The 12,325-nt window shown below is 41.4% G+C and overlaps 1 protein-coding gene across 1 annotated transcript in view; it reads left to right on the top strand.

Annotated features, from left to right (window-relative positions):
* Positions 1-12,325, top strand: part of ctnnbl1 (catenin, beta like 1) — a 255,909-nt gene that overhangs the window by 151,102 nt on the left and 92,482 nt on the right. Inside the window, exon 11 of the mRNA XM_072280851.1 lies at positions 10,103-10,284. Coding sequence (XP_072136952.1) covers positions 10,103-10,284 — 182 coding nt within the window. The remainder of the gene's footprint in view (positions 1-10,102; positions 10,285-12,325) is intronic.

Here is a 12,325-nt window from a genome sequence, read left to right on the forward strand (position 1 = left end):
ACTCATCCTCCCTTTAGAATACTTCTTCATCTCTCGGATGTTTTTCTTCCTGCACCTTCCAAATTGCTCCCAGGAACTCCAGCCATTGCTGTTTTTCCATCATCCTCACTAGTGTCCCCTTCCAAACATCTTTGGCTAGTTCTGTCTCATGCCTCTGTAATTCCCTGTCGTTCGTTCATTATGCGCCATATCGTATAGTGTGGACAATCATGGTCTTTCCATGACCATGATTGTTCTTGGCAAATTTTTTTCCTGAAGTGGTTTGCCATTGCCTTTTTCTAGGCAAAGTCTTTACAAGATGGGTGACCCAAGCCATTATCTATATTCTCAATATTCATTATCAATTTTCCCAAGGCTGAAATGGTTGCCACAAGAGCACACAGGTTTAAGGTGCTGGGGAGTAGGTACAGAGGAGAGGTCAGGGGTAAGTTTTTTACTCAGAGTGCGGTGAGTGTGTGGAATGGGCTGCCGGCAACGGTGGTGGAGGCAGATACGATAGGGTCTTTTAAGAGACTTTTGGATAGGTACATGGAGCTTAGAAAAATAGTGGGCTATAGGTAAGCCTAGTAATTTCGAAGGTAGGGACATGTTCGGCACAACTTTGTGGGCCGTAGGACCTGTATTGTGCTGTAGGTTTTCTATGTTTTCTTTGTTTTTATGTTTTTTTCTTCAGAAATTGTCTGCCTAGCGTCAATGGTCACATCACCATGACTTTTGATGTACACTAGGTGCTCAGATGATCATCCACCACCTGCTCCCATGGCTACATGTGACCCTGGGCTAGGCAGGTGCGACAGCTTGTCCTAGGGTGACCTGCAGGCTGGCAGAGGGAGGAGAGAGGGAACGTCAACTCAGACCATGAGAGGCCTGTGTCGGGCATTTTTATGCCTTACAAGGCACAAATTGGAAGTCTGTGTGGGGCACCACTCCTCGCACAGACATTAGAGCAATGTGTGATTAAGTGCCTTGCTCAAGGACACAAACATGCTACCACAGCTGAGGCTCGAACCAGCGACCTTGAGATCACTAGACGAATGCCTTAACCACTTGGCCATGTGCCCAACACGTGGCAGAGGGAAGGAGGGCCTTATCCTTTGTTTGGTAGAGATGTATCTCCACCCCACTACCCAGATTTTCTTTGCTCCAATATAATACTGATACACCTGATTTTAGCTTCTCTTTTTCAAGCTGTGCAGTGAATTTGTCATATTATGGTCACTGCCTCCGAAGGGTTCCTTTACCCTCAGCTCCCAAATCAAATCTGGGTCATTACATCACAACAAATCTAGAACTGCTGTTCCCCTAGTGAACTCAACCATACAAATAATACTAATAATGTTTTAGTCCAGACATGTTCTTGCATAGAGTTTCCAACAAAAGCAATAATTCTTTTTCTATGGATATTTTCTGACCTGATGTGTTCTTAGTATTTTTTTTTTAATTTAAGGTTTCTAGTATCTTCAGATTTTTAATAATTCTGAACTCACTGTTTATTTGCTTGTTAGTTATTGTTTAAGGTGAAGGAGTGTTAACCATTTGTTTAACACTCCAATTATTTGAGAAATTGAATTGTTATCCTTGTGCATTATAAGAAGATGTAATACCATGTCTTTGGAGTTGCCGAAATGTATTTTCCTTACAAGAATAAAGGTAGACATTTAAATCAGGCTACTTATAGAAGTAACTCATTTGAAGTTTAAAGAATAAATATTTCCCAAATCAGTAGGGAACAATGCAATAAGTGTATTGATTTCTAAAAAGCTAAATGTTAACAACAGTCAGTCAGGCATGCTTTGCTCCATAGAACTGGAATCGACTGGCTAGTACATTGGAGACAACGAGGCAAATATTACTAAAACTGTCAACAGCAGAGAAGGCAATTCGATGTCTCATTGATTTCTGAACCTAATTTTTATTCAATAAGTGTTAGTTGTAAAATTCATAACGAGTGTAGATTTTGTTCATCTGAAAGTGATCTGCAGTGAAACACTCAGCTGATTATTTATGTACTAATGGATTACTCATAGTTTTACTCAGGGATTGTGCAGACAAAACGGGCTGATACTTGCACTGCTGCCTCTGAGAAACAAAATAACAGGTATTAGTCATTGTTGTTAGTGCATTATCCATTGATTTCCATACACTGAGGGCATCAGTGTTATTAACACCAGGGCTTTAAAGGCATTATGAATCAAAAACACTCTTTAATGGTCCAACAGTTTTTTTAAAATGAGATTTTTGTGTAAACATGGATTACCTGGACAGTTTTATTTATAAAGATTATAAAGCCATGTATGGTTTAATGACTCATAATTTAGCAAATCATAATTCCTGTTGATACTGTTTCATTATAATTCGAAAGTCTGAAGAAATGCTCTCATATTCCAAGCATAATAATGTTCAATGTTCCTTCTAATTTCTCTTTTAATAGCTGTTCAGACCAACCATTGCTCTGAGCGGGAATTTTTTATGTGGCCTGAAAACTGCACATCTCTTTAAATTAACATTATATAAAAGAATATTCCAGCTGTGTGGCAAGAAAGTTGGGAGGTCAGGGATGTTGATGGTGCCTCTGGCTGCTACAAATGTGGAAAATGTGTCCAGGTTCAGCTCCTGAAGGACTGTGTTGAGGCAGTGGAGAGGCAACTGGATGACCTCAGGTTCATCCGGGAAACCAAGAGTTTTCTGGACAGGGCCTACAGCGAGTTCGTTACACCAAAGATATCGGAAGGGAGAAGGGGGGGGCGACGATGAGGAAGGGATGGATGCTTGGAGTACAAGAGACCCTGGGGGATTTACCTCTTGAAAACAGGTTCACCCTCTTGGAAGCTGTCGAGACAGAAGACATTGCCAGTCTGAGAGGCAGACAGCTCTGCGAGTCAAAAATTGGCGCTGAAACAAAGCTGAGGAGACAGAAGTCAGGCAGAGCTGTGGTAGGATGGGACTCCATAGTGAGAGGTACAGAAAGGGGTTTCTGCGGCAACAGGCAGGATTTAAGGACGGTGTGTTGCCTCCCTGGTGCCAGGATCCAGGACGTCACAGACCGATTGCAGGGAATCCTCAAGAGTGAAGGTGAACATCTGGAAGTGGTGGTGCATGTCGGCACAAATGACGTCGGGAGGAAGAGGAAAGAAATTCTGCAGCGTGACTTCAGAGAACTCGGAAGAAAGCTGAAAAGCAGGACCTCCAGGGTGGTTATCTCCGGTTTGCTTCCAGTTCCTTGTGCTGGTGAGGGCAAGAACAGGGAGGTGGGGGATCTGAATGTGTGGCTGAAGAGCTGGTGCGGGAGGCAGGGATGTAGATTCTTGGACCACTGGGATCTGTTTTGGGGTAAGGTTGAATTGTACAGGAGGGACGGGTTGCATGTTAACAGCATTCTGGTAGGCAGGTTTGTCACACACAGGTGTGTTTAAACTAAGTAGTGCGGGGGAGGGGACGAACTGGAAATATAAGGATGGAGTTAAAGGGAAAGAGAGAATAAAGAAAGTTAAGAAAGACAACAGAATTAATGGGGCAGAGAGCTCAGGAAGGGATCATAGAGTATGGCCAAATGCAATAGGAATCGATGTGAAAGGTGAGGGGAGTAAAAGTATTACTTTAAATGGATTAAAAGTGTTATATATGAATGCACAGAGTATAAGAAATAAAGTGGATGAGCTTGAGGCTCAGTTGGAAACTGGCAAGTATGATGTTGTGGGAATAACAGAGACATGGCTGCAAGAGGACCAGGGCTGGGAAGTGAATATTCAAGGGTATACATCCTGTCGAAAGGACAGACAGGTTGGCAGACGGGGTGGGTTGGCTCTGTTGGTGAGGAATGAAATTCAGTCCCTTGTGAGAGGGGACATAGAATCAGGAGATGTAGAGTCAGTATGGATAGAACTGAGAAACTGTAAGGGCAAAAGGACCCTAATGGGAGTTATCTACAGGCCCCCAAATAGTAGCCTGGATACCTAACTCCTGAGGGAGTTAGATATGGCCCTTGTGGCTAAAGGGATCAGGGGGTATGGAGGGAAGGCTGGTACAGGGTTCTGAGTTGAATGATCAGCCATGATCATACTGAATGGTGGTGCAGGCTCGAAGGGCCGAATGGCCTACTCCTGCACCTATTTTCTATGTTTCTATATAGGGTGCAAGTTAAATCAGGAGTTAAAATTGGCATGTCACAAAGGTAATTTGCGGTTGTTATGGGGGATTTCAACATGCAGGTAGACTGGGAAAATCAGGTTGGTACTGGACCCCAAGAAAGGGAGTTTGTGGAATGCTTAGAGCAGCTCGTAATAGGGCCTACCAGAGATAAGGCAATTCTGGATTTAGTGTTGTGTAATGAGCCAGATTTGATAAGGGAACTCGAGGTAAAGGAGCCATTAGGAGGTAGTGACCATAATATGATAAGTTTTAATCTACAATTTGAGAGGGAGAAGGGAAAATCGTAAGTGTCAGTATTACAGTTGAACAAAGGGAACTATGGACCCATGAGGGAGGAGCTGGCCAAAGTTGACTGGAAAGATACCCTAGCAGGGATGACAGTGGAACAACAATGACAGGTATTTCTGGGAATAATACAGAAGCTGCAGGATCAGTTCATTCCAAAGAGGAAGAAAGATTCTAAGGGGAGTAAGGGGAGGCCGTGGATGACAAGGGAAGTCAAGGACAGTATAAAAATAAAAGAGAGGAAGTATAGCAAGGATGAGTGGAAAGCCAGAGGATTGGGAGACTTTTAAGGAGCAACAGAAGATAACTAAAAAGGCAATACGGGTGGGAAAGATGAGGTACTATGGTAAGCTAACCAAGAATATAAAGGAGGATAGTAAAAGCTTCTTTAGGTATGTGAAGAGGAAAAAATTAGTTAAGACCAAAGTTGGGCCCTATGGTAGAGGAACTGAACAGGTACTTTGGATCTGTCTTCCCAGATGTAATAGTGGCCAGAGGACCTAGGGTAACGGAAGAACTGAAGGAAATTCACATTAGGCAGAAAATGCTGTTGGGTAAACTGATGGGACTGAAGGCTGATAAATCCCAAGGGCCAGACGGTCTGCATCCCAGAGTACTTAAGGAGGTGGCTCTAGAAATCGTGGACACATTGGTAATCATTTTCCAATGTTCTATAGATTCAGGATCAGTTCCTGTGGATTGGAGGGTAGCTGATGTTATCCCGCTTTTTAAGAAAGGAGGGAGAGAGAAAAAAAAAGCGGCATATTTGGATAGCAGTAGCAGGATGGGGCTGAGTCAACATGGATTTACGAAGGGGAAATCATGCTTGACTAATCTTCTGGAATTTTTTGAGGATGTAATTATCAAAATGGACATGGGAAAGCCAGTGGATGTAGTATACCCGGACTTTCAGAAAGCCTTTGATAAGGTCCCACATAGGAGGTTAGTGGGCTAAAGGGATCAGGGGGTATGGAGGGAAGGCTGGTACAGGGTTCTGAGTTGGATGATCAGCCATGATCATGCTGAATGGCGGTGCAGGCTCGAAGGGCTGAATGGCCTACTCCTGCACTTATTTTCTATGTTTCTATGTAAAATTAGAGCATGTGATATTGAGGGTAGGGTACTGACATGGATAGAAAATTGGCTGGCAGACAGGAAACGAAGAGTAGGGATTAACGGGTCCTTTTCACAATGGCAGGCAGTGACTAGTGGGTTACCGCAAGGCTCAGTGCTGGGACCACAGCTATTTACAGTATACATTAATGATTTAGATGAAGGGATTAAAAGTAACATAAACAAATTTGCTGATGACACAAAGCGGGTTTCAGTGTGAAATGTGAGGAGGATGTTATGAGAATGCAGGGTGACTTGGACAGGTTGGGTGAGTGGGCAGATGCATGGCAGATGCAGTTTAATGTGGATAAATGTGAGGTTATTCACTTTGGTGGCAAGAAGAGGAAGGCAGATTACTATCTGAATGGTGTCAAGTTAGGAAAAGGGGAAGTACAACGAGATCCAGGTGTCCTTGTTCATCAGTCACTGAAAGTAAGCATACAGGTACAGCAGGAAGTGAAGAAAGCTAATGGCATGTTGCCCTTCATAACAAGGGGAGTTGAGTATAGGAGCAAAGACGTCCTTCTGCAGTTGTACAAGGCCCTGGTGAGACCCCACCTGGAGTTTTGTGTGCAGTTTTGGTCTCCAAATTTGAGGAAGAACATTCTTGCTATGGAGAGAGTGCAGCGTAGGTTCACTGGGTTAATTCCAGGGATGGCAGGAATGTCATATGTTGAAAGATTGGAGCGACTGGGCTTGTATACACTGGAATTTAGAAGGATGAGAGGGGATCTGATTGAAACATATAAGATTATTAAGGGATTGGACACGCTAGAGGCAGGAAACATGTTCCCAATGCTGGGGGAGTCCAGGACCAGAGGCCACAGTTTAAGAATAAGGGGTAGACAATTTAGAACGGAGTTCTGTAAATTCTGTAAATGGTTTGGACGATGAATTGGAAGGGTGGGTTAGTAAATTTATAGATGACGTCAAGGTTGGTGTTACTGTAGTTAGCGTAGAATGTTGTTATAGGTTACAACGGGACATTAATAAGATGCAGACCTCAGCTGAGAAATGGCAGATAGAGTTCAATCCAAAAAAAATGTGAATTGATTAACTTTGGAAGGTGGAACTTAAAAGGCAGAATACAAGGTTAGTGGCAGGATTCTTAGCAGTGTGCAGAACCAGAGGGAACTTTGGGTCCATGTCTATAGATCCCTCAAATTTGCCACGCAAGTTGATAGGTGATGTTTAAGAAGGTGTGGTGTGTTGGCTTTCATTAATTGGATTGAGCTCAAAAGCCACAACATGATGTTGCAGTTTTATAAAACTATGATTAGACCACACTTGGAGTATTGTATTCAATTCTGGTCACCTTGTTAGTTGGAAGTTTTAGAGAGAGTACAGAGATTTACAAGGATTCTTTCTGTATGAGGGAGCATGCCTTATGAGGAAAGATTGAGTGAGCCAGGCCTACTCTCTTTGGAGCAAAGGGGATGAAAGGTGTATAAAGTGATAATAGGCGTAAATCAAGTGGATGGATGCACCTTTTTCTCAGGTCGGCAAAGGCCAATATAAGAGGGCATAATTTTAATGTAATTGGAGGAAGGTATAGGGGGATATCAGAAATAGATTTTAACACAGAGTGATCAGTGCATGGAGCACACTGCCACATATCCTTCTCTCCTGGTGGTGGTAGAGGCTGATATATTAGGGACATTTAAGAGGCTCTTAGGCAAATTGGATGGAAGAAAATGGAGGGATATGTTGGAGAGCAGGGTTAGAATGATCATGGATTAGGTTAAATGGCCAGCACAACATTGTGGGCTGTATGGTCTGTAGGATGCTGCGCTATTCTGTGTTTCATATCCCAAGATAAAGACTTAAATTGTTGTTGATCTATATTGAGAGCATAAGGCAACCAGAATAATATCACAAACAGCAATAAAATGATGACCAGATAAGATTTCACACATGTCAGTTGAGGGATTAATATTCGCCATAGTTCAGTTGAGCATTTAATATTGACTCCTTTGCTTTTAATATGAAGTCTTTAAGAAAAGGGAGTGGGCAGGCACTTCGAACCATTTATGGTGCAAGTGGGTCCACACTGTGGATAAAACGTGCAAACATTGGTCCTTGTTAACGAGAGAGAAGTATCTAAGGGAAGACTTGTAAAGATGGACACCAATAATGGAAGCTGAAAACAGGGCTTCTGAGTATCAGGATTCAAACAGCAATTGAGATAAGGTGATCTCTTTAAAAGAAAAACAAAATATCTGTGACAAAAATTTCCTTGTCAGCTGAAAATGTCTAACTATCCTTATTCTGTGTTGCTTCTTTCTCAAATTGCTTGCCTTTGCCTCTGGTTATGTCACACAAGAGAATCATGTTCTCAATAAGGCCATGAAGTCTGCTGCTAATGAGTCACTTTCCCTGTATACCTAATTAGCTGCTTATTCGCAGCTCTTTTGAGATGTTACAGTACCTTGAAAAAGTATCCAGCCTCCACAACTATTTAACATTTTACTGTCTCACTTTCTAAATTTAAAATATATTGAAGTAGGACTTTTGAGCTAATCTGAAAAACATTGTGCATCATGTCAAATCAAAAGAAACATTCCAAAACCTGTCAACAATTTACTAAAAATCTGGTCAGGATTGATGTAATGGTGAATGCTGCTAAATAAGGAGAGGTCCTGGATAAAGACCTGCTAACCTCTGCCAGAAACCTTAAACAGGGGAGGAAGTTCGTCTTTCAGCAGGACAACAGCCCAGGCACTCTGCCAGAGCAGCTATGGAGTGGCTTCAAGTGAAGGAAATTGATGTCTTTGAGTGGTCCAGTCAAAGTCCTGATTGAACATCTCTGGCAGGACCTTCAGCTTGTTTCCCAACTAACCTGCCACAGCTTCAGAAATTTTGCGAAGAAGAATGGGTAAATCTTGCTCCATCGCGTTGTGCAAACTTATTCAAAAAGACTACTGGCTGTAATAGCTGTGAGGGGTGGATCAACTAAGTACTGAACGAAGGGTGATGAAACTGTTTGAACTGCAGGCAGTTCATTTTTTTTGAATGTTTGGTTTTTCATGCTTTACAATTTTCCCTATTTTAGGGCTCTACTGTGATAAAAGGAGCATGTGATACACAAATAAAAATTCAGAGTTAAATTGATCAAAATCCCTGGTTGTAATACTCATTTACGTGAACAAAAGGTTAGGGGTTAGATACTTTTACAAGGCACTGTATGTGGTTGATCAATGTTTCCTTAGCAATTCACTTTTCTTTTTAGTTTGAGAGACGAGAAGGGCCATAACAATTTCATTTTGGAAGGGACATGCTATTATTTTGTTCATACCATCTATATACCATCCAGCCATGTGTTTTGTGCTGTACATTTGTTATGTGTATTATGGTAACTGTTCACTAGTGGGGGCGTGGTAAATGCCATGGGAGTAAATTATGTATGCATACTTACTTCTTGGCAGTTTGCAGCTTGCCACTGCGGAGATCATAACTTTGCTGACTGCCAAGATAACATTCAGTATTACTTAATTGTACGTTTGCTAATTGTTAATCAAAGATTGAAGTAAGGAATTTGACTCTTTGAAGTAATCATTGGAGCTGTGGGTGTGCCACGCAAGAATAACAACTCCGTGGCAACACAGACTGTCGACAATTGTTTTGTTTTGATTTTGGATCAAATTTATGCTGCCACACTGTCTTCAATTAATCTCACAGACAATTGAAGAAAAATGGAAAAAGTGCTCTTTGAAACTTTAAGCAAAAGCAAATGTGTTTAAATAGTTTACAATGGAAAATCACGTGGAACCTTGATGGTCCTAAAGAGGAATCTCATCCATAATGTTAGCTATCCCTTTAACTTCACAGATGTTGTCTGACTCATTGAGTTCCAACAATGTTTTTTTAATCCATGATCCCAGCATCTACAGTATTTTAAATCTCATTTAATGCCAATTTGCCCACAATCAAATGGGCCCACAGGTTTATATTTGCATCCAAGAATATTTCACGTCTCCTATGGAAACGTTAGTGACATTTCTGCTTCATTTTGGCGGTCTCAAGTATGGAGTTGTTCTTAAGGAATAGCTGTGGCCTATAAAGAAATAATCCTCATGTTACAGTCTAACTCCAGTAATCCAGCACCTGATTTTTCAGATGTTGTGACGGATCAGCACCTGGTGCATTAATTAGTCTGGAATGAGAGCTGGGGGCTCAAAGTGTGAATGGGTGTGTACTGGCACTTTCAGGGATCTGGAACTGCGGGCTGATTGTGCTGCTGGGGCCAGGGTTAGAGGCTAGGCATCCAGAGCCCACAGCCAGACCACGTATATATTTCCTGCTCCCTTTAAACAATGGGCGCATTGAGAAGTTTGTTCCCCTACTCTGTAACATACCTTAAAAAAAGTATTTGGTGTATGAATACAAGTAACATCCAGTAGCCCAGAAAGTCTGCTGGACTCTGACTACCAACATCTCAAGGGTGCCAGATTTCTGAAATTTAACTATAAGTAGGATTTGAAGCAAGTCTTAAAATTTTTACTGTAATCTCCTTAATCACTGCATATGATATAGTGTTTTAATCGAACCTTCACAGGGAAAAGAAGATGTCTCGCGCCAGTGCTTTAAAGGTGTTGGACCATGCTGTGATTGGCCCTGAAGGCTCTGATAACTGTCACAAGTTTGTAGATATCCTTGGACTAAGGACAATATTTCCCCTTTTTATGAAAACACCAAAGAAAATGAAGAAAGCTGGAATGACAGAAAAAGAACATGAAGGTAAGTTGGATTCTTTGATGTTACCAAAATTTTTTGTAAAATTGAAAAAGACCTTTGAATAATGATAGAGTAGTTACCCACTGACATTAATCACACTTGCACAGTTTGAGCTTCTCTTCATGAAAGCACTGCTTCAAATATTTCCAAAAAATATTTAGAATTGGCTTGAGCATGGTTGTAGATAGAGCATTTACTGCCTGGAGGTTGGTGTCTTGTGGTGTTCTACAGGGATCTGCTCTGGGACCCCTGCAATCCTCATTGAGGGATCAGAAATGGAAAGGATGAGCAGTTTCAAGTTCTTGGCTGTCAATGTATCTGAGGATCTATCCTGAGCCCAACATATTGATACAATTACAAAGAAGACACGACCCAGCTATATTTCTTTAGGAGTTTGAGGAAAACTAGTATGTCACCAAAGGTACTCGTAAATTTCTATAGATCTACCGTGGAGAACATTCTAAGTGGTTGCATCACTGCCTGGTATGGAGGAACAGGATCAGAAAAAGCTGCAGAAAGTTGTAAACTCCGCCAGCTCCATCATTGGCACTAGCATCCCCAGCATCAAGGATATCTTCAAAACCAAAAAAAAGGAGTAACATTATTCAGGACCCCATCACCTAAGGCATGCTCTCTTCTCATTGCTGCCATCAAAGAGGATGTACAGAATCCTGAAGACACACACTCAACCATAGAAACCATAAAAAAAACTACAGCACAGAAACAGGCCTTTTGGCCCTTCTTGGCTGTGCCGAACTATTTTCTGCCTAGTCCCACTGACCTGCACACGGAGCATATCCCTCCATACACCTCCCATCCATGTATCTGTCCAATATAGAAACCATAGAAAAGCTACAGCACAGAAACCATTCAGGAACAGTTTCTTGCCCTCCACATCAGATTTCTGAAAGGGCAATGAAGCCATGAACATTACCTCACTATTTCTCATTTTACACTACTTAATTTAATTATATTTTTTAATACTTAATATAATTTATAGTTTTTATTATTATGTATTGCAGTGTACTGCTGCCACAAAACAAAAAAATTTCAGGACATATGCCAGTGCTGTTAAACCTTGATTCTGTTCTGAAAAGATGGTGGCTTTATCTATGTCTCTCATAATCTTATAAACTTCTATCAGGTAGATAGAAGTTCTCTAATTAACATGATAGATAGATCAAACATTGGAACAGATACAGGTGCACATTCCTTTATCGGAAATTCCGAAATCCAAAAGCTCCGAAAATCGTTTTTTCTCGCCAACAGCTGACGTCACTCAGGTGTGACGTGGCAGCACTAGCAGAGGCCGCTAGACGTCAGTTGTGGCTCAGCACTCATGCTGGTTACACGTGCATTTGCTGTTGCTGATATTTTGTGTTCACTGTTGACTTTGTGTTTAATTTCACTGTGAAAATGTCAAAAAGAGCTGCAGATACTTCTATGGGTAACAATGAGAAAAAGAGAAGGAGGCATCTATCATTAACAATAACGCAGAAAGTGGACTTACTGCAGAAGCTTGATTGTGGTGTGTCTGTGTGGCGTTTGACTGAAGAAAATAGTGTCGGAACTACCACTGTATATGATTTCAATAAACAGAAAGAAAAGTTATTGAAGTTTTATAGTGACAGTGACGTTCTACGTTTATTCCAATAAGTCATCTACCATGTGTTTGATTCAGTTCGTTTGAAGCTGTATATTTCTATGTTTTATTGAATGTCTTTGTTGGAAATAAAAAATGTTCTTGTCATTATTCCCTAAACAATACAGTATAACAACTATCTACACTGTATTAGGTATTATAAGTAATCTCGAGATGATTTAAAGTATACGGGAGGATGTGCATAGGTTTAGTGCACCGCTGGGTCCTAAAGTCTACCACACTGAGACAGGTTAAATAAGGGACTTGAGCATACGTGTTTTTTGGTGTGGGGTGGGGGGGGGGTCTGAAATCCGAAAAACTCTGAATTCCGAAATGCAACTGGCCCCAAGGATTTCAGATAAGGGATTGTGGACCTGTATAATATATACCAGTTTACCAATG

Source organism: Mobula birostris, chromosome 2, assembly GCF_030028105.1.
Source record: "Mobula birostris isolate sMobBir1 chromosome 2, sMobBir1.hap1, whole genome shotgun sequence".
In the NCBI taxonomy this organism is placed as follows: Eukaryota; Metazoa; Chordata; class Chondrichthyes; order Myliobatiformes; family Myliobatidae; genus Mobula; species Mobula birostris.